The following is a 23,732-nucleotide window of genomic DNA, read 5'->3' as shown; positions in this document are numbered from 1 at the left end:
CATAATTCCTAAATGTCCACTTCTGAAATCTTGCTAAGGAAACTGCAAACACTTACCCAGGTAGTCTTCAGGAGTTAAGGGACAATAGAGGGAGAAGGACATCGGGAGAGAGAGAGAAAAAAAATTGACATATCACCACACATCTTACATAGTATTTTACTACCCTGGGTTAGAAAGTTCATTGGATCTCGGTTGAAAAAAATGGACTGGATCTGGATTGATCCAGACAAAATCCAGAAAATCACTAAAGGACATCAAGGAATTAAGAGATTCTTCAATCCTCAATCTCTTTGCTCTAATCCTCTGGTCATCCAATGTTTGGAGATCAGATATAGTAGCCTTAGTGGAAAGAAAGACTGTCCATGATTTCCTCTTTTGCCATCCTCCTTTACAAGCAATAAATATCAGAGGACCTTCAGACTCACATTTAATATACTGCCACAAAACAGTTCTACTACAAAATCAATTGGGTGCAATATTACAGAGCCAAGCATTCAATTATAAAAACTACAAAGCATCCTTGTTTACATGGAAATTATGAAGAGAAACTGCTATATGCAACAACCAATAATAATAAAAGTAAAATACACAACAGAAAGTTTTGAACATATAAAAGTTTTATTATGTATCCCTGCTTGACCCAGTTGGCATAGAGGTAGTGAAATGGCAAACCAGAAACTTCTTTACTGTATTCTCATAAAATAAAACTATCAGTAATTAGTTCCAGTGATCACTAGTGAATGAAATCTGAATATCTCCAATTATAATCTTGTGTAAAAATAAACATAAATGATACAGCTCTTAATGGGAAATAACATTTACATATAATCCCCATATAATATTTTGAATTGATTCATCTCCTGAAATGAGAAAACACTGCTTAAAGTTTAAAAAAAAGAAAAAACCAGAAACAAATTAATATAATTTCATGGATGCTTCAAACAGGGCTGACAGCTCTTCTTCTGTTTGAGGGCGAGGGGATAATTTAGTCACTCTTTCCTATAAGAAGAAAAAGAGTACATTCTGTAAAGTTCTAGACAAAACCAATAGCTAGGTAGAATATACATCACAGATAGATCTGGTACAATGAAAACTTTATTAGAAAATCTGCCTTGTGCACTAATCCTACTAGTATACATTCAGTAATTTTATGATATATGATGTTAGTATTTCAGTAACTAAGGCTGCAATCTTATTTCTTTTGGAATAAAGATATTTTTAATTATGTTTTGAATAAATAGGGAAGCCAGGACTCTATGCTTAAAGCAGGCTTATTATGACATCATGGCAGACGTTGCAAAAGATGGTGAAAAAGAGACCATTGGAAAAGAGATGATGATTTGGGACATATTTAATTAAATTTTTGTTGCTGTTGCTAAGTATATAAATATATAGGTATATAGAATGCTCTTTTTGAATATTAGATTCCAATGCATGTCCACAGTTCAGCAGCTATATTACTGTTCTTTTTTAGCCATGTGGTGAACAAACAGCCACCTACATTGGATCTAAAGGTTTACATAACAAATCTGAATGTTCAGTGGAAATACGGACTATGTTGTGAACTTTCTGAAACTCTGGAAAGTTTGTAAAGTAAGTTATGACATAAAATATATGTGACATAGAAAAATATCTCAGATGTCCTAAGGAAAATTTTGCCTCATATTAGCAGAATTCAATGGCCAATCTGATTGTCAAAACTGGATGAAATGGACACAGCAAAAATAAGGACAAAAATCCCTCATACTGCAATTAATAGGTTTAAGGAATTTGAGGCCCTTCAAATATTGGTGACTTATAGCACTCAAGATACACTGCTAGTGATCAATAGAGAGGGCTATTTGTGACCCTGAAAGAATAAGTAATAGCTTCATGTCTTTTTTCTCATAACTTCATTTAACTCATGGATACATATACACAGCTGTTTGTTATCAAATGTTGCAATGGGACAGCCATTTTTTGAGATTAAGTGTGATTATCATTAAATGTCCCTGTATAAGCAAATGTTTACTTTTTTTCTTTTTACTCTCTTTTTGAGACAAAATTTCTATGGAAAAAAAAGTGAAGCCCTATAATAACTTGTTCTTTATATATTGCTGCTAGAAGAAACAAAAAACATTCTAAGCGCCAGCATGGAAATATGACCCATCAAGACCTGGTAGTTATTTCCAGAGAAGCAGATCTTGCAAAATATCATACCTGAGGCAGGGTGCCTTTGACTAAAGCAGGAATATCAGCTTTTGAATAACCAAGGGCAGCTAAGCCATCATCAACATTGAGATCAAATAAAAATTTTCGGAGAGTGTCTGCCAAAATAAACCCAGCATCGTTCATCTTGGCATTACTGATGTTAGCTCCTAAAATATAAGAAACATCTAGTCTGTGAAGAAATAGTGTTGTAACTTATCATAACATTGAATACCTCATCACCGTATATCTTTATACACTAAAACATTTCTCTAAGAACAACATCAACTTAAAGTTCATGAAATCATTTCTCTATTAAAGTGGTTTAAAAAATATAGTCTGAGCTAAAGTGGGGAGCAAAATGAGAGACCAAATTAGCTGCCGTGAAAAATAGTTTGCCATTTTTGCATTCAGTAAGACCCATTATTTGAAAGCTGCCCAACCCAAGTTGAAGCTTCCCAGATATTTAGAATTTTCATTCTAAATCAGGTATGCTAGCTAGAGATAATGGCAACCAGATAGGTGAGATGGAAAACAGCTGAAATGTTGTTTAGAAGAGGGGCCACATTCAGCATTCCATTGTGGTTTTGTTCTGTCACTTTAGAGAATTTAATTCTAACTGATTTAATTTAAATCTAACTCCTGTCCACATTCTCAAATTAATGTCTTTTCCCCTTGCTTGTTGGACCTATCTTCTTTCATGTTTTATTTTTCTTTACCAAGGCAAGCTAAGTCAATCTCAGTGTTCATATAAAGCAAGATGGAAAACTGTGTCTTCTGTACTTTACTCATACTAAGCTTTCTGATATGCACATGAAAAGAGTAGCATATAATTAAATAATGAAGTTCAACGCTATCAGGAGATGTGTGGCCAACACAAATTTGAAATTTAAAAATGAATTAGACATACCTATGGAGGTTGACCTACTAACATTGCAATGTAGCATGCAGCATTATAGGCAGCATATCTTAAAAGCTTGGGGAACACTAAGGAGAACAATCAAAGTGGGCTCTTCCTGTCTTACTTGTGTACTTCTGGAATATACTTGGTTGTCTAGGCTGGATGAAATGAGCCATTGGACTGACCCAGCCATCCTCTTCATACATTCTTAAGGCATTTCAATCAAAAGAAATGGAATGTTTTACATAACATTAAAGTTGACCAGGATAACTTCTGTTACCAGGATCAATATCAATGATCTTCCTTATATCAGTTCCATTATCCTCCACGGATTAAATGAGAACAGCCTTTTCATTTCCTAGGCAGTTTCCACTGTCAAATTGTCAGGAAGGGCAAACATTGTCTCCATCTTCTCTGGCAGATTTTTTTAATTTATGGTTTTTATCAACAGACTCATACCCATGATTTGGGCAGCCTCCAAGTGGCGTTCTGGACATGCTGGTGCTGTGAAGGTAAACACTGCTGGAGAAGTGAGGATGACCGAAAGACCATGTGGCTGAAGCAAAGCAAAGCACAGTACAGCACATTTTATTTAGACAATTTATGTTACCAATAGCCATTGACAGAATTCACTGAAAAATCATAGTAACAAACATATCATTATAGACAAAAGACTAACAAGTATATTAAATTGTTACCACTAAAGAATGATCCACATTATAATCCTTTGCTTTATAATTCTTCACTAAACCGGAAATTGGATAAGACATGCCATGGCTGGAAAGAACAAAGAACCTCAATTAGTATCAAAATTACGGAATAAACAAATCATGTAAACAATTTGAACAGATACAAGTTACTAATAATGTAATTGTCCAGAGAAAGGTACAGAAAAAATATTGGTGAGCACCTTACCTCCCGATCCTCTCAGCCAAAGTGTTTCATTTCAGTTGTGTAAAGGGAAATTTAATAATGGTGATATAATCAAAACTCAAGTGAATTTACCTACGTTGTTTATTTTGAAGCCTTTTAATTTTTAACCAAGTATTTGTTTTATTAATGCAAATAAAAATGATGTACTTAACTTACCAAAGATGTACACCAGCATTTCCAAACCCAATGCCAGCAAAAGCACTTGCCAGATGCATGTTAAATCTTGCTTCTTGATCTTCTGGATTCTTTATGGCTCTGCCCATAATAACAATATTTTATTCAGGGAAGCAGATTTGTTCATATGTAGAAGATACATTCTTAAGTGTTAACAAATTATTACTCTTCATTTTTTTCATAGACAATAAATCCTTTATTTGTATCTTAGCAGCAGCCGTATTATTTTTCATGCAGAAAAATGCAGCTTCAGTTTCCTCAGTCTGGTGGCTTTCAGCTGCATCATACTACAACTCTTATCACTAGCTATGCTATGTAGGAATGAGGATAAGTGACTGTTGTAGCACTGTTAGGTATCACAGCTTATGAAGGGGAATGCACTACAAGTAGGAATGGACAGCAGCAGACTATCCAGATAACTTATTTAATCTACAGATGGGTTCTCATTTATCAGAAAATGGATAAAAGAAAGACCCTATCTATTTTATATACAGTGAACTGAAGGTACTTCTTCACCTATCTACAAATATTGATAGAATTTTTTGAGGAATCCTTGAGGAGTAGAAAGAAAGAACATTTACATTTCCTGTTCCCTGAAGAAAGGATATAACAATATCAATATTCAAAACGTACATGCTGGAGAAGAAACTCAAACTATCTTGATCAAGAGTGTGATGGATTACATTTGTTTTGAGTTAGCATTGTAAAGATTTTGTGTTCTTGCTTAGTAAGGAGGACTTCAACCTTCAACCACAACCGTACTTCAACCAATCCACCATCATCCAAGACTAGGCACGCACGCCCCTAGCTACCTCAATTCCAACTACAGTTGGCCTTAAATGCAAGCTACTCAATGCAAGAAGCCTTGTGAATAAAATACCTGAATTTCTCCTCTTACTAAATATGGCTAAATTCGACATCATGAAATGGCTCAACACATCTCTCCCTGACTCCATTACCACAGTAAGAGACTATCATGTTTACCGATCAGATCATGAAATTCACAGAGGAGGTGGTGTTGCTATCTTCTATAAAAAGTCCTTACATCTAAAAAACATCCAAGTTACTCAGGAGCTTGCTCTTCCTGAGACTATCATCTGTGAACTATCCTTAAATATCACATTTCGATTCTTACTATGTTACAGAGCACCTGATTATGACATTGTACATGTAAACAAGCTAAATACACTACTAACATGGGCAACATCCTGCCCACATACTTTTATCTTTCTTGGTGACTTCAATCTACCTCATATTAACTGGACCCTAAACAAATGTACAACTGAACTCATACATGCAACCTTCTACAATGCTCTTACAAATCTGGGACTGGAACAACTAGTAACCAACAATACTAGACTTAACAACTGCCTCGATCTCATCTTTTGCAATAGTTTGAATTTAATTTACGGAATACAAACTAAAGAACCCTTTTCCAACAGTGACCACAATATGATTGACTTTTGTCTCAACATATGCCCACACAAAAATCATCACAATGACGTAATCCCCAATTATAACTTCAAAAAAGGCAACTATGATCTTATAGACAACAATCTCTCATCCCTTGATTGGCAATCTCTATTCACTGAATGCAATACTGTTGAAGACCATTACAACATATTTTTACTTTAAGTCAAAAGAGTCATCAAACTATATGTACCAATAACAACTTCTCCCCCCCAAAAAATAGATTACCCATAACAATAAGGAAACTTCAATCCAAAAAGAGATCACTCTGGCAGAAAAACAAATCTGGTCACGTTGCCAACTTCAAAAGCTGATACAAAAATTTATGCCACCAGATAAAGACTGAATGCACCAATTATCACATTAAACAAGAGGAAAACCTTCTACACACAAATTTCACCTGCCCTTTTTACAATTTTGTAAACAAACAACTAAAAGACTCAAGGTCCATCCCACCCCTGATAGGACCTAATGGTAAAGACTGCAACGATGACACCATTAAAGCCAACATCTTTAAGACATTCTTTGGCTCAGTATTTGTAAACAGCAATGCATCATGCCCAGTATTTCATAATTGAACCACAGAAAACTACAACGAACTAATACATATTGATTTTACAGAAGACAATGTTGAAAAAGCACTACGCAACCTAAAACCATCTCTATCTATTGGACCAGACGGAATATATGCCTACTTCTTAAAAAAGCTATCCACTGCCACAGCAGAATCTCTAAGCATAATCTTTGAAAAATCTTTCAGGACCAGCTCCTTGCCTAACCTATGGTCACAAGCCACGGTCATCCCCATCTTCAAAAAGGGAGACCCCAGCCTAGTTGAAAATTACTTATTTCAGGAAGTACCTTGATTATTATTCATTCTCTGCCATTATTTACTACTGGTGAAGAATACTATAGGACACAGCGCATAACACACACAACACAGATTGTATATTTTAAAGTGTAAGTATTCATTTGGATACTGAAAGGGGAAAAATAATACAAGGATAAAAGGTCATTGAAGACTTGTACCTTTTTAAATATTTAGAAACAATCCGTAATGCATGGACAGCCCAGATATCACTGATGGGGTTGCTTCCTTGATAAGCTGGCCGGTTCACTGGGTTTGAAGGACAAGGGCTGCGCTGGTTGTAGGGAAGAGCAGTGTAGGATTCAAGAGCATGGCTATCAGATTGAATGAGGAAGTGGGGAGAAACACACAAGAATTTGACTTTATGGGTTGTCTTCTACAGTATTAGGATTTGCAAACCATTTTTAAAATGGTAAACTGGTAATGTATCTTCATACTTAGTGCAACTATTTCCCAACTGTTTACCACAGAAAATGTGCATCATACTGTGCTACCAATAAACTACATAGAGGGTTTAATAATAATAAACTACATAGAGGATGAATGTTTTCCAAATGTTTCTTTTATGCCTCTTCAGGACCAAAATATTCTCTTGTAGCTCTTTAAGGTCAATTTAAAGAAAATAATTTGAAGTACTTTGCAGTATGATTCAATAAAAGATAAGTAGAGCTTGTCTTGACTGGATCAAATGGGCTACGTATTCCACCTTTTTGTCCTCAGACAGACTTCTGACTGAATGCATGGAAAAACAGCTGGAACTGCAGCAAAAACTAGACCTCATTCCCAACTAAATATGACTACCTTGCAAAAGCAACAGACTTCATGATTCCATCTGAGAGCCTCAACACCACAACCTGTTGGACGTATAAACTATACCCAAGGAACAGCCAACCTGTTTCACTGAAACTCTGCTTTTCTTTTCTTCTGAAATGTTTCCTATGCTTTTCTCCTACCTGTGGACTGAACTGCCTCTTATCAGACCATTGCCCAAGTTACACATCTTCCTCATATCTCCCAAGGTCATTCCCACATACAATATCAACACAGTATGGTCTCAAATTGTGAAATTATCTAATAATGTATAGCTAAAAAGTTGTATGAAATACACTTACCAAAGCACATCAAAACCACTATTAGCTGCCACCCGCTCTGGCATATGGAGAGTGTGTAATGGATCAATAATACCCAAAGAAGGCTTAATGGATCTAGATGCAATGCCTAAATATAGAAAAATATATAAGTATACCCAGAAACAAGAACTTTCTAAATAGACTTTGCAATAACAGTTAAAATGATTTAGAGTCTGCAAAGTATTTGAACCTTTCAAATAATTAAGAATATTACTGAGATTTAAATAAAATTTCAGAAAAGAAATGTTTAAGAAAGCCAAGAGGTATTATAAAATAAAAATAAATGCATACATACAAAACCCTTACCAGTTTTTACTTTTAATTCTTTGTAATCAAAAATAGCAACTCCAGTGGTTTCACTTCCAGTTCCAGCTGTTGTAGGAACTTTGGAAAAGAGCAAATTAAATTTAATAGTACATTTAGTTACACATCATTACACACACAATAACATACAGCAGAGGTGGGGTAATATGCTGCCCTCAGGAACTGATGACTTATTATATTACAATATTATTGCACAAGCTGAAGCAACTACATCTGGAATTCAATAGCACATATTAAACAAATCACGGGGACCTCATGGATTACATCCCAGAGTTTTAAAGGAGCTGGCAGAGGTCATCTCAGAACCACTGCATCATATCTTTCAAAAATCCTGGAGCACCGGGAACTGCCAGAGGACTGGAAAAGAGCTGATGTGGTTCCCATCTTCAAAAAAGGGGGAAAAAAAACAGATCCAGGAAACTATAGACCAATCAGCCTAACATCAATACCCAGGAAGATACTGGAAAAGATAATAAAAAAAACAGATCTACCAACATCTAGAAACAAGTAAAGTAATAACTAGCAGTCAGCACGGGTTTGTTAAGAACAGATCATGCCAAACCAATCTTATTTTATTCTTCAACACAGTGACTAAATTAGTAGACCAGCAAAATACTGTGGACATAATATATTTAGATTTCAGCAAGGCATTTGATAAAGTAGACCACAACCTACTTCTTAGTAAACTAGAAAAAAGTGGAATAGATAGCACCACCACTAGATGGACTTGCAACTGGCTGGCAAACTGTACTCAACGAGTAGTCCTTAATGGGTCTAAATCTACATGGAGGGAAGTAAGCAGTGGGGTACCACAAGGTTCTGTCTTAGGCCCACTACTCTTCAATATCTTCATTAATGACTTAGATGAGGGTATAGAAGGGGAACTTACCAAATTTGCAGATGATACTAAGCTGGCAGGAATAGCTAACAACCAAGAAGATAGGCTCAAGATCCAGATGGATCTTGACAGACTAGAACACTGGGCCATATCTAATAAAATGAAATTCAATACAGAGAAAAGTAAAGTCCTACACTTAGGCAAGAAAAACCAAAAGTACACGTATAGACTGGATGAAACCAGGCTCAATAGCAGTAACTGTGAGAGGGATCTTGGAGTCTTAGTGGACAACCAGCTAAATATGACCCAGCAGTGTGCAGCAGCTGCCAAAAAAGCTAATGCAATCCTAAATTGTATTAACAGAGGGATAAAGTCAAGATCAAGAGAAGTACTAATACCACTCTATAAAGCCTTAGTAAGACCACACCTAGAGTACTGCATCCAGTTTTGGTCACCACATTATAAAAAAGATGTTGAGACTCTAGAAATAGTACAGAGAAGAGCAACCAGGATGATTAGGGGACTGGAGGCTAAAACATACAACGGAAGGTTGCAGGAACTGGGCTTGGCTAGTCTAGTAAAGAGAAGGACCAGGGGAGACATGATAGCGGTCTTCCAATATTTGAGGAGCTGCCACAGGGAGGAGGGGGTCAAGCTATTTTCTAAAGCTCCTGTAGACCAGACAAGGAATAATGGATGGAAACTGAACAAGGAGAGATTTAACCTGGACATAAGGAGACACTTTCTGACAGTGAGAACAATCAACCAATGGAACAGCTTGCCCTCGGAAGTTGTGGGAGCACCATCAGTTGAGACTTTCAAGAAGAGATTGGACTGCCATTTGTCAGAAATGGTGCAGGGTCTCCCGCTTGGGCGGAGGGTTGGACTAGATGACCTACAAGGTCCCTTCCAACTCTGATTATCTGTAATCTATATGAATAAAAGTTATTTACTCATCAGTGTACCAACCAATTCATTGTGAATTATCAAACAGCCTGTATACTGCAAGGTTATCAGCTGCTATATTATATGTCAGTATCTGCTTTAGGAGCAATATGATATCATTATGTAGAATCATTCTGGGAAAAATGGTGCAAATTAGGAAAAAATAACTGTAAAACAAGAGTGAGAAGAAAAACAGAGCACCCTATTATAATGAAAACTATATGTAATCATTAGAAACGTTCTCTAGCTATGCAAGTAATTCCTTGGTGTGATTTCCTCAAATAGCTCAGAGAATCCGATCCAATTAATTTACAAAATCTATTCAAGTAATGATATGAGAACTCAAACCTATCGCACAAGCTCTATTGTTTTACAATTACCCCTCTCCCCCAGTACGGAGTTTTTCCTTACCTGCTATCAGAGGTTTGACGTGAATTGTAACAGGCTTGCCTTTTCCAATAGGAGCATTGACATAATCTAAGAAATCTGATTTTGGACTTGATGCATAGAGATCAGCAGCTTTACAAGTATCTATGACTGAACCCCCGCCTACGGCAACATAGGAGTCAAACTCCCCCTTTTTGGCAAACTCAATGGCATCTAGGAAACTTGAAATGAAAAAAAAAACATTTCAATTTATTTTACACTTATCCAATTTACAATTTATAAAATATCATAATGTGTTTACCCCGCCCCGCCCCCATACTAGGAGTCATAACAATATTTAGAGTGCATAGCTTCTCCATCTCTGCCTAATTATTCATGTAGGCTGCACAAACATAGGAAAGAATAAATACCTTTGGTCTGTGGGCTCCACTCTTACATTATCATAGATTTGGAAGTTTATGCCATTGATTGTCAGAGAATCCAACACTGCTGTCACGGGAGGAAGCTGACAAAGATTCTTATCTGTCATCACACAAACTTTTTTAGCGCCCCAATTCTGCAAGTCCTATAGTAAATGAAAATGTAGTTAAATCAAAGAAAGGGAAAAGACAAATCTGAAAATGGCTTCCATTGTAAAATGCTAAATATTCAACTTGGTAGTTGGCTGCCCATTGTAGGGCTCCCAAATTATGCCTCACTTTCATTTTTATGTGGATTTCTGAAATGGAAAGAATCATTAACAGATTAACATGGTCTCAAAGATATCTATTGCATTATCTTTTCCAGTTGGGTGCCTTAGAGCCAGTTGGATGGGTATAATTAATTCCTTCCAGTGGTGGTATTCTACCGGTTCAGCCCGGTTCTGGCATACCAGTAGAGCTGAAGATCGGCGGAGACCAAACCGGTTCTCTCTGAGGAGCTGCTCTTGGGCCCAGCCACCCACCTGGGCTGCCGTACGGACCTTTATTCCCTGCTTTTGAAGTGCAGCTGCTTTGCACAGCACAGCAGATTGCCACGTGTCAGCTGCTGAAGCGACAGGGAGAATGCAGGATTGCAGGAGGTGAGTCGGAAAGCCTCTGTGCCTGCACAAAGTGTGTGTTTGGCACACGTGCACAAGCAAAATGTGTGTGCATGCACAAAGCACGCCCATCAAGTCACGCCCACCAAACTGGTGGTAAACTATTTTGAAATGCACCACTGATTCCTTGACTGCAATGTTCCAAAAACCCAAAGGAACTTTTCCAAATCAGGGTCTCTCCATATGTTTTCACTCCAAATTTCATAATCCTTAGCTGACCTAGCTAAAAACAATGGCAGACGAAGGATATTTTGTGATAATTCTGTTTTATGTGATATAGATATAATGCATATAAAATTCTTCCTCTTTTTTAAAAAAGAATTAAGTAACCACTTTTTTGAAATATTATAAACTATTCTATACCATTCCCACTTCTTTAGTAACTCCCTCTCCATATCGGATATTGGAAACAGCCATCTGGAAAAGTCAAGAAAAATACATTTCAGTAAAAATAGTTTAAAACAGAAAAGTCACTTTTAATGTAACTAATAGAAGTGTTCGTTTCAACAAGTAGTAATTTGTTTACTGTCTTTACCTCAAAGGCATAGTCTGTTTTCCCCAAAGCAATGTCTTTAGTACCTGGAATGAAAACAATGATGTTAGCTTGCTGCTTAGTTTATGGAAAACGACAGAAATTCTACTGGAATGGGTATTGCATTTGGGGTTCTGTAATTTTTAAGAACTTTGCCATAGAGATGAAGGCAAATCTATAAAATGCCATCCCTGTCATGGAAACTGAAGAGACATATAAAGCCATCATAAAGGCATTTCCAATCACAAAGCAAGTGTTTATCAAAAAGAAAATTGGCATGATGACTCTACTACCTTTAATTTTATGATACTCTAATACTCCAGAGGTTCAACTATTTTAGGTACTATTTTTAATTTTAAGAACACCTCTAGGTCTAAGGCTGGCACTTTGCAGTCTGCTATCTTCCCATTTAATTTCATTTAAATTTAGAAGAATCTTTAGAACAGGGGTCTTCAAACTTTACAGCTTTTAGACTTGTGGACTTCAACTCCTAGAATTCCTCCTCCAGTCATGTGAGCTCAGGAATTCTGGGAGTTGAAGTCCACAAGTCTTAAACTTGCTTTAGAAAGATCAGGGAAATCAGGGAACCCGGAAGGCCCAAAGGAAAGCAGGCACATTAATGTCCATGGGTATTAGCTTTGCTTGGCCATTCTAAGTGTGTATTGGGGGGCACTGATAGAACAGCATACACAAGTCCCCTGCCTCTAAACTATACCAGTAGGTCAATATTAAGGAGGTCTGGCTTAATACTGTAGTGGGATATGTTATGTTTCAAACATAAACGATTAGTTTTTCTCTCCCCTTCCCTTCCCTTTTTGCACTTCCCTTCCAAATATGGCATTATTTCTGGAATTAGCTACATTTAGAGTAGGCCTATCGAAAAAAATAGTACTCACCTTTATAATAACCAGGTTAATGCTTTGCTTTCTAGCTAAGTCTGGAGCCAGGCCAGCCACATTTTTTTCCAAAGAGCAGCACATAGATCCCTCCCTCCCTATATAAAAAATTAGACATTGGTTCCCTTGCCCAGTCAAACCATTTCTGCCTGGAAGCTGAATTCAATATTTAGTTTCTGAATTTATGGCCAAGCAATTAAGCCACGATAATAAGCCTGCTAATCAGCCTTGGGATGTAGTGATGCACCCAACAATTAATACAGAAACATTTCTGTTTTCTCTATCTGCACTCAAACCTGCTGTCTTTGGGTTGCTTGTTATGGTCTCTCTCATCGATTCTGCTCACGGTCAACTTTCTCTAATGTCTGAATCTGCAATAATTTCTGTGATTAATTTGACATCCCAACAACATGTCCAAGCCACTTCCACTATTTTCTTTGGCTGGTACAATAGAAATCCTGCTGTTATATTATCTGGTAGAGCGAAGCTTTTGTTAAAGACTTTATTGGTTTTGGAAAACTAGATGCATTGTTCTCTTTGGAACATGTGTATTTTTGAAACATAGAATGGTTCTGAAGAGGGCTTACAATAAAGCTACTCTTTTACCATCTCATCACTGTGGTTTAATATTTATTGTTTGAAATTTATACAGAATTTATACAGAATTTCATTAAATTATCCAAAGTGGCAGAAAAAATAAAAAGCACAATAACATACCCGTCACTCTCCCAGCCCAACCCACCTCACAGGATTGTTGTTGTGTGGACAATAGGAGGAAAAAAGTATATGAGGCATATTCACCACCTTGAGTTATTTATAAATAATAATAATAAAGGCAGGATAAAAAAATAAAATTAAAATTAAAATAAATAACCAGCAAGTTTTGCTCTGTAAATGACCAGCTTCATTTACTTCTATTGCTTGAACTGTTTTAATTGTAATCTACTTCAAGGTTTTATTTTTAAGTGGAGGCTGTATAATTTTTTTTGCAAATAAACAAATTATTAAATTCAACAATACATGAATCAAACAAGAGTTATTGTAATATATATGTGATGCTCTTCCTCTATGCAGCTTATATGTGGATCTAATTCATACACTGATTGATCCCACGTTTTATTAGATGCACCACTGCCATAGGATTGAGTGCTCCTTGGCTATTCACAGATTTCAGAGATGAACATGGAAAGAACACAGTCAAATTGTTGCCCCCCCCAAAAAAAGTAATAAGTGATTCTATATTTTGTCTCGGGATGTCCAGAGTTTATTTTCCTAGAATCATAGAGTTTATGAATTAGCAATTCAGCAATCAAAGTATAAAATTAAATCTGCTGTCTTCCACTTTGCCCAAGAAGCAAAATGTCAACCCTGAAGCTGACCAGAGCAAGGCCATTTTGAGGCTTCAGTGTTGCCACACTGGAGCTGGGGGATAGGGAGGGGGGAATAGAGATAGTTGGGGTTTGTAGTGCAAACAAAACACTTTCTCCTGGGAACCAAGGACATTCCCACAGAGAGGGGAGGAGTGAAATTACTAGGCAACTAGATGACAACTTGATTGGAGCATGTGACTGATGGTTGGGAGGGAGGAGACTTTTACTTTTAATTAGGTGAAAACCATGGGAACATTTAGAGTCAGTTTTCACCAGCCTGTGCCAATATCCAAATAAAACCATTCTTTGAGGAATCTACCTAACTCGAAGTTATGTTTGCTATGGGTGTATTACTTGGAACCCTGGCACAAAATGTTCTAGATAGCTTACAGAATTAACCAAACTCTAACCAAATTTTAGAATGTAGAACTTTGCAATGGATCAACTGGGATTTTTTTTTGTTCTACAATTCTGATTTTTTTTTTTGCTTTAATTCCCTATTCTATTCAGCAATTTCTTCTGATAGTTCATCTAAGTCTAAGCTGATAGTGAAAAATACAGGTACTCCTTGGTTCATGACTGTCCTACTTAGAAACTGTTTGAAATTATAATGCTGCTGAAAAAGTAACCTTATGATTGATGCTTGAACTTGTGACCATTGCAGTATCCCCACTATAACACGATTGCCATGCACAACTGTCTTCACAACTGTCACACATTTATGACCATCACAGTGTCCCCCGGGTCAGGTGATCAGTATTTGCAAGCTTCACAGCTGACTTCCAACAAGCAAAGTCAGTGGAGAATCTGGCAGCAAGACCACAAGTCATAGTGCCATGTTGTAAGTTCAGTACAATCTGTTGTAAGTTCAGCACAATCACATGACCTTTCACTTAACAACCACATCACTTAATGATAAAGTTGCTGGTCCCAATTATGGGTTATCGAGGGCTACTTGTATATTATTATTATGTGTAACATTATATATAAAACATAGTATTTTATATACAGTATAATTAAAAAATAAAAGCATTTGAGGAAACAGAGTTAGTACATCTTACATGTATTTCATCGTATGATTATCCAATCAGGGGTTACCAAGGAGGGTTTATTTCTACAGTTTAGACTCAAAGTATGTACAACCTACTTTGAGTAGATTCCAACCTGCACTTCCTCCAAACTCTTAGATACTGTGCAATTCATCTAAGATCTACTACCTATTAGATAACTGACCTTGGGGAATGAAAAGCATTCTCTCCCAATAAGGCTGGGCCTTCCTGGACATAAAGGTTCTGATGCAGCACCAGATACAGCATGATGATTTGCTAACAGTATGCTGTCAATCAATCCTTAGATTTTAATTCCTGAAAAATATACTGACCTGGTTTACCTGATAAAATAATTACTCTTTGTAATAGTCATTAAATATTTGTAGAACTTGGAGCAGGGAATAATTAATGTACTGACATAGATACACACACAAAATAACAGTTCACCTTGACTGTAAGTGTGAGAATGAACTGGACACATGCATCTATTGAAAAAAAAAGAAAGAAAATGATTACTGTAACGAAGTATTGAGAGGAAATATCAACTTTCTATATAGAAACAATTTATAATTTTAATTTACAAGCACATTCTGCCATCTAGTGGCAATTACATTTTATGGAAATGGCAACGATTGTCACAATCTAATCTGAATTAAATTTAAACAGGGCTTAAAATGAGGCAATTTACACTCATTTGCAATGTAAGATTTCAACTCGTTATTTATTACATTATTAATGGCTGCTTATATTTGCTATATTTTATCTTTTATTTTATAAAGTAGTTATAGGAGCAACAAATTATTAAGACTTTAAAGTATCTTTCTAAGGCTAAGAGTATGCTTCATGTTCACTTTGCCTAGCCCATTGAACCATGTTTATAGAACAGTTTCATTGGCTCCTATGGAATTTATTTACAAGTAGTGTATTTACAAATAGCATATAATTTAAAACTACTTATTCAATTACTGAATTCTTACCTGTTTATTATTTTGCATAGACTTGTTGCTCCTGCTCCTGCACACTACCTAGAATTCTTTAAAACTTAGGCAATTTGAACATTTTATACAATAAACATTAATTCATGGTCCATTATTTTAATAGGATTCAATAAATATGGATTATATTGTCAACACTTTCTACCTCTAATACTGCCTCTAATACTGCCTCTAATCCATTTATACCTGCACATTTTTGAAGTAGTATCATTCAATTCTTGTTAAAAATGTATTGCTCTCCTCTGAAAGATATGTTTACGTGAGTTGTTTTATTTATATTTGTAAAAAGGGCAAACTACATAGGGAAATATATCTTTATTCTACACAATTACTAATTGGTTTCATTTTTCTTCACTGAAAAAATGTATGACATTTTAATTACTATATTTTATATTTCAATATTTCATCCCCCCCGCAATATTGCAATTCTGCAATATTGCAGAGGGTAGCTACACATTCAGTGCATGAATAATATTAAATAAAATTGTAAATTACATAGAAGTGTTGCTGCTCAGTTTCACTATGCACTAAACTCTGTTTCTTTTATTTTCTTTATTTTTTTTGTATTTACTTCGAAAATAAATGTTACATATAAACCAAAGTCCATTTCTGTGCTTGATCAAATAACTTTTTGAAACAAAGACTAGCATTCTGCTTGTCTCTCTCTTAGCAAGAAACTAGATGGAAATAAGTAAATTAAAGTATCGGCTTCAAAGATAATTATCCCCAAACTTGGCTTTAGGACTTTTAGAATTCTCAAATCTTTCCTTACACGGAAGGTTTGCTGCGGTTTTATTTTTCCTAACGCCGTAAAGAAACGAAGTTTCCAAGCCCGCTTCCAAGTTCGTGGAAAGCAAACCAAGTAAACCAAGCTGCTTTTGCCAGATGCTCCCAAACGAAGCTTCCAAGCCTGATTCAAATGTCGTGGAAAGTGAGCCAAGCTGCTTTTTGCCAGGCGCCCCCATAGGAAGCAAGAAACTTAAGGCACAAACACTCACGCTGCCAGCTGCAGCTGCTTCAGCAAACGAGCCACCTTCTCGCGTCCTCCTCCTGCCATGACTTCTGCCGCTCTGCTTGGGATAGCAAGGGACGACGGGAAAGCGAAGTTGAGGACAAATTGAGTAAAGCGCTTTAAAAGAGAAAGGAAGAAACGGCTATTCTATTCCTATGCTGGGCAATCCGCTGCAGCAACTCGCTGACAACCGTAATGGGTTTGGCATCAAAGTGAGGAAGAAGAGTACAGCCATGCGTTCATCTTTTTTCAGACTATTTTAGAGCATTAGCTCTAGTTGGTGGATATCTTACCTTTTTTATCCTAGCATTTTGCCACAGGTGCGGGGGTCCGACGCTGACTGCATTAAAGCAGCACCACACATAATGAATCACACATTAGCCAGCCATATACAAACTGTATTCAAAAACTCTGCTGGTTTAGTTTATGGTTCATTATGCTGTGTGACCCCAGCAAAATTGGCTTGCATAAACCATGGGTATGAATGCTGTTAACAAAATCTTGTGTTCTTTGGAGTTACAGACTTAGTTTCTTAGCTTATGTAAAGAAGGTCTACGGTAGAAAGGATATGGGGATATTAGAGGGCCAGAAAATTGGATTGCCAGTTGTGTAGCTCCTTATTTGGAATGTGCAGTGTTTTAGCATCTCTGCAGTAATACTAAGCATTTTGTGTTCATGTTATTGTGTTTGAAGGGCATATACTATTTGGGTATAAAGGTGGAATATAAATCAAATAAATAATGGACACGAAGGTTGGCTTTAAAAATTTCCTTATATGTCCAGAAATGAGAAAATATATTGGTACCCGTCATTTTGCAGGTATGTTTGCTGCCTTGAGTTATATATGTTACCTACAATGTATGAAAAGCTGGCATTGTATCCCTAGGAAATCTATAGAATGCGTGATGTTTTAGGCGAAGTATGAAATGTCTGTTATTTTAATATGCTAAATAACAGTTGTTCTCTACTTTTTCTTCACCACAGATCCTTTTTAAATACCTTTTGTGCCCATGGAGCATGGCAACAGACCCCCAAGACTTAAAAGTTTAAATCATGGCATTTCTTCAGGCCTTCGTGGACCCCCTATGATGACACCACCACCCCACCACTGCTATATACTTTATCTACGCTAACCCTAAGCCTTTATTGAAAAGACGTATAAGAAAATGAAAAAATACAAAATGAAGTATTCTTACTGAAAAAAAGACCAAAATTTGTTGCATGCAACAAGGAAGGCTAGAATGGCATTTTAGCAGGAGTATTTTATACTTTGCTGTTTTGTCTTTTGGCAATGTGTGAAATGTTGTGCTTCATATTTTGATGTCCTATTTTTAGCATTCTACAGATTTCTTAAGACATTCTATAAAATGCCTAATTTCACACATTGACAATAACACATATAAAAAATGGAATAAAAAATAGCATACACAGTTCTTAATTCCGTAGAACACTTTTTCATATAACAAGGTAGTGTTGTAATTAATAAAAAAGGTTCCACCCTCCAAGGAAATATCATATAAAATAGCATATTTTTATGTTCAGTGAGACAATCTATGTCCTGTTTGTTTAAATTCTATTATTTAAATATACGGCCAATTTTAGATTCATCTTTAATGAGAAACATAAATCCAGATACAACTAGTATTGATCACTTTGTAGATTTTTTAAAAAAAGAATCCTTTTAGGCTCTGGTCACCAAAAGCCTCAAGATTAATTTGCAAGATGGAATTTTTAAAGCTCAAAGAATTTTCTATTTCAAAGTATAAAAATCCCCACTTGCATGAGCAACGGACAAGCATGTGCACGTGCACTCAACTTGCATGAGCGGTTTGCCGGCCATTTGCACAAATGAAGCAGTGGATGTGCACATTTGCCTGCCGCTCACACGGAATTGTTCTCTACCCCACTCTGCTGGTCTGTAAAGCCAGAAAGATTGGTGAGTTGGGGTAGAGCACTTAATGGAATTTTTTACCAGATGGCGCACGCGCGCGCGCACACACACACAAATTGTTTTTAAAATAAAACCAAGTCTAATATAATTGTACATTATAGTGAGGCAAGTCTTCTGTGTTGTGCTTGCTTTCTGTAATACACTAGGCCTTATAGTAAATAATTTAGTGCATCTTTTAAAAACATATAAACTTTTTTATGCTGACCTTTCCCAACCATTGACTTCATCTAACATTTGCTTTTAATAGATTTTATATTGCTATAAATTACTTTGGGATTTTTAACATATAAAGCATATACATTTTTTTTAATAAAGTTGAGCTTATTGGGAAGCAGAAAAACAACTTACAGAAAAAACCACACGTTTTTTAATTCAATGTCTTTAATCTTGCTGTAAGAACAGTGGGCACGTACATATATCCACATCTCCCCAGACAAAATCTACAGTTTTGCTGAAATCAGAATTCATAGTGTCAAAATGATGAAAATGGTATTTTGATGAGACAATTTGACATTTTATATCCAGTTATAATCTCAACAGATATAAAAGTCAGTTACCATGATGTAAACACAATATTCTTCTAGTGATTTGCCTTTAGCCTGGTTGACAATGGAGATAATTCAGATACATGAAAAAGAAGTACAGAAAAAACACTGCAGCTGAGAAGTGTCCATTTCAATGCTCATTTAAAAGAAAAGGGCATATTAGGACGTCATTATAAACAAAGCAAATCCTTCTATATATTTAAACTCCTGTGAAATTTTATTCTTTGAAGTAATTCCAATTCCCAGTCAAGGCATTGTCTGAACCGTACATCTAATGTGATATTTCTTCAAGTGAGTTAGATTCTTTCAAACTTTATATATCATTTTAATTTATTGCCAACATCTTTATACGCTCTTTAGTCAGGTCTCACAAAGTTCTTTGGAGGCTAAAAGCCAAAGTAAAGTTAGAATAATGTTTAACTTAGCAAGTCCACATTTTGTTGCAGCCTTACATAAAATAAACGGCTTCAGTCTGCTATTTTCTTTTCCTTTTGCTGTTGAAGCTTCCAGATCCCCCCGGATTCCCTCTGCGACCTGCTCCTGCGCTTTTCTTGCCCCTGGCGTGTCCGGACCTCTGCTGCTGCCGTCGACCCCTCTTGCCCCGCTGGTCGCGCCTTTTGCCTTTGCCTCTGGCAGCCTCGGCCTCCTCTTCACGGAGCTGCTTGTTGACCGCGCGGGTCAAGTCCAGGGGCGGCTTCTTGCTGCTCAGGCTGCGGGCTAACTCCAGGTGCCGCTTCTTCTCCCCTTCAAGGTCTCCCAGCAGCGGCTGGAAACGACGCTTCTTTCCGCGGGCTGTGTTGGTCTGCGCGACGGCGGGCTCCTTGGGAAGGCGAGGCTGGAAGCGGCCGCGGGAGGCGGTGGAGACGCGAGCCAGGACGGAGGCGCGGCCCATCTCGGCCCGGTCTTGGTGGCCCGTCGGGTGCAGCTCGGCCGCCCCCCGGCCCCGGTGAGCGCGCCCCAGGTTCCGCAGGCGGTTGAGCTCGTTGCGCGCCACCCGCTCCCGCTTCTCCTGGCGCCGCTTTGCGAACTGATCCTCCATCGGGTCGGCCGAGTCCGGCACTTCCAAGAGCCAGTCGCGGGAGGGATCTCCGCCAGCTCGGCGGTAACCCCAGCGCCGCCGCCACTCTTTGGCGGCTTCGTCCCAGACCAGCGTGCCGCGCTTCTTCCGCGTCGGCCGGATGCCTTTGAGGCGCGCGAACTGCTCCCATTTGGTGAGCGGCCGAGGTTTGGGCAGCGGCTTTTCCCTGGGCAAGCGCGTCGAGGGTTCGGGCAGGCGGGCCACCACGGGGCCCGCGCCCCCTGCCACCCGCTCGGACGGCAGCGCCCACAGCTGGCCCACCAGCAACTGACTGTTATCTCGGGCCAAAGCGCGCAGGAGAGACTCGCGCTCCGAGGAGACTCGCGCAAGGGCGCGTGGAGCCGGGTTTTTATCCACCGCCAGTAAGTTCCCTAAGTCGAACTCTAGCTCCTTCTGCACCGCCACGCTGCGCTGGGTCTCCGCCTCGCGCTCTTCGGCGCGCGCCAGCAAGTCTTCGACCAAGAGGGTAGCCATAGCCACGAGCCCTTCGCACGCGGCGAAAGGACACGCTTCTTTTCCCGCACCGGCTCATTAGATGGAGTCAGGGAGACTACTTCCGGGGCGAAGCTACATGAAGTTCCGGTTGTGCCTTCCGCAGCGTCATTGTATTACAAACGTCGAAAGCCAGGGCGTCCGACTGACAATACTCTCGTAGAGTATGTGTGCGTGGTATTCTGGGGGATGTAGTCCTCCATTGATAGGGAAGTTTGCTAAAAGAAGGGCTTCTCATTCTTTCAATGGTTCTCGTAGTTCCGAAGATAACGAAGGATTTACTGTATCTTTGTTGCCCTCGTATTTTTTTTTAAAACAGACTTTACAAAATAACAGAGTTCGACTTGAACGCGACTTGTAGGTCAACTAGTTGTCTATGCTGTCTACCTGTCAATGAATACTTCAGCTTCAACCATAACAACACAAGAACACAATAGATACAAACTCAAGGTTGATCGCACCAAACTTGAATGCAGGAAATACGACTTCAGCAACAGAGTGTCTGGAATATTCTATCTGACTCTGTGGTTTTTTCCCCAAACCCCAAAAACTTTAACCTTAGACTGTCTACTATAGACCTCACCCCTTTCCTAAGAAGTCTGTATGGGGCATGCATAAGCGCACCAACGTGTCTACTGTCCCTGTCCTATTGTTTCTTTAATTTTTCTTATATGTATCCATGTATTCATAACTATGTTTTTACTTATATCTATTATCTTGTAAGCAATTGACAAAAATAAATAAAAATAAATAGTTCAATCCCCTGCTCAAGCAGGAGACCCTATACCCATTTTTGACAAGTGGCTGTCCAATCTCTTCTTTAAAACCTCCAAGCAGCCAAAACTGCTGAAGCCAAGTTGTTCCATTGGTTGATTGTTCTCACTGTCTGAAAATTTGTCCTTATTTCTAGGTTGAATCTCTCTCCTTAACCCATTTCCATCCATTGTTCTTTGTCTGGCCTTGAGGTACCTTTAGAAAATAGATTGTCCTACTTCTTTCTGTGACAGCCCCTCAAATATTGGAACACTGCTATCGTGTCATCCCAGTCCTTCTCTTCACTAGACTAGTCATGCCCAGTTCTTGCAACTGTTCTTCATGTGTTTTAGCCTCTAGGCCCCTAATCATCATTGTGGCACTTCTACGCACTCTTTCTAGAGCAGGGGTGTCAAACGTGTGGCGTCACAGTGGCATCACGTGATGTATCATGACCTTTAACCTCTTTGCTAAAGTGGATATGGGCATGGCCAGCGTGTGACACACCAGCCTCCGGGCTGGGAGTTTGACACCCCTGTTCTAGAGTCTCAACATCTTTTTTATAGTGTGGTGATGAAAAGTGGATGCAGTATTCTAGGTGTGGTCTTACTAAGGCTTTATTGAATGGTATTAGTACCTCAACGTGATCTTGATTCAATCCCTCTGTCAATGCAATTTAGGATTGCACTGGCTTTTTTGGCTGCTGTCACACACTGCTGCCTCATATTTAATTGATTGTCCACTAGGACTCCAAGATCCCTCTCACAGTTACTGCTATTAGCCAGGTTTCACCTAATCTGTACGTGTCCTTTTGGTTTTTCTTGCCTAAGTGTAAGACTTTACTTTCTCTACATTGTATTTCATTTTGTTAGTGTTCAAAGTCTGTTGAAATCCATCTGGATCTTGAGCCTACGGTATTATCTAGGGTGTTGGCTATTCTGCCAGTTTAGTATCATCTGCAAATTTGATAAATTCCCCTTCTATTCCCTCTTCTAAGTCATTTATGAAGATATTGAAGAGTACTGGGCCTGAGACGGAACCTTGTGGCACACTGCTTTACTTCCCTTCATGTAGATTTAGACCCATTAAGGACTACTTGTTGAGTATGGTTTGTCAGCCAGTTATAAATCTATCTGGTGGTAATGCCATCTATCCCACTTTTTTCTAGCTTACCAAGAAGTAGATTATGGTCTACTTTGTTGAACTCTAATTACTGAACTCTAATTATATAGAATGACAAAGCCTAAAAAAGGTGTTGAAAAGAATTAATGCTTCATTTTGTACACTACATTTCCCTATGCTATATTATACTAATAACTTGCAGGATCTTTGGAGTTATCTGAACATAATTAATTTTTCAGGAATTCTAGAGATTTGCTGCACCCTTAACATCTGTGATAATATTGATACAATGATACAGAACGGTTCCCAGAACAGGAAGAATGGTACATACATTTGAAGTAGAAAGCACTTTCAGAATAAGTTTGATCATCTTTTGAATATATGGCCCCACTGGCTTCATACTATGAAGATTATATCACTGTAATTTTAAAGGGTGGTAAGGATCTTGCCCATTATATAAATTGATTCATTATGTGCCATGAAGTTTTTTTCTATTCCTAATAACTGCATAGGTTTTCTGTCCCTAACCTGTTCTTTCAAGTCTCCCAATGGTATAATCAAATCTTGCAAGTTTAGTTTTCCTCTAGAATATTCATCCTTCAACTCATGCAATTACCTGATGGGAGCAGGAGAAAGAGTCCTCTTTGGACAATATTTTCAGTAACAAGTGCCTTTGCCTAATGTTTCTATTTTTTTGAAGTA

The 23,732-nt window shown here is 38.0% G+C and overlaps 2 protein-coding genes across 5 annotated transcripts; both read right to left on the bottom strand.

The window, feature by feature from the left end:
* Positions 1–599: 599 nt before the first annotated feature.
* ADHFE1 (alcohol dehydrogenase iron containing 1) lies at positions 600–17,149 on the bottom strand. Of its 4 annotated transcripts, none has more exons than XM_087931333.1 (14): positions 16,850–17,149; positions 15,530–15,567; positions 11,771–11,814; positions 11,599–11,652; positions 10,568–10,722; positions 10,182–10,378; positions 7,970–8,047; positions 7,646–7,751; positions 6,695–6,847; positions 4,178–4,276; positions 3,787–3,865; positions 3,548–3,644; positions 2,200–2,357; positions 600–999 (listed from the first exon to the last, which is right to left on the bottom strand). In XM_087931333.1, exons 2-14 carry the CDS (start codon positions 15,561–15,563, stop codon positions 916–918), a joined length of 1,338 nt encoding a protein of 445 aa, XP_087787459.1. In that variant the 5' UTR covers positions 15,564–15,567; positions 16,850–17,149; the 3' UTR covers positions 600–915. The 4 variants fall into 4 exon arrangements, with proteins under 4 accessions (XP_087787459.1, XP_026561902.2, XP_087787460.1 ...); XM_026706117.2 differs by having other exon boundaries at positions 17,076–17,149; XM_087931334.1 differs by lacking the exon at positions 11,599–11,652.
* Positions 17,150–18,278: 1,129 nt separating this feature from the next.
* On the bottom strand, positions 18,279–21,226 carry RRS1 (regulator of ribosome synthesis 1). Its single transcript, XM_087931335.1, has one exon. It carries the CDS (start codon positions 21,135–21,137, stop codon positions 20,061–20,063), a length of 1,077 nt encoding a protein of 358 aa, XP_087787461.1. The 5' UTR covers positions 21,138–21,226; the 3' UTR covers positions 18,279–20,060.
* Positions 21,227–23,732: the final 2,506 nt, after the last annotated feature.

This window comes from Pseudonaja textilis, chromosome 3 (genome assembly GCF_049901715.1).
Source record: "Pseudonaja textilis isolate UNSWEBS1 chromosome 3, rPseTex1.2, whole genome shotgun sequence".
Classification (NCBI taxonomy): domain Eukaryota; kingdom Metazoa; phylum Chordata; class Lepidosauria; order Squamata; family Elapidae; genus Pseudonaja; species Pseudonaja textilis.
Note: the sequence above shows the minus strand (reverse complement) of the source record. Positions and strands in the feature narration are given on the sequence as shown.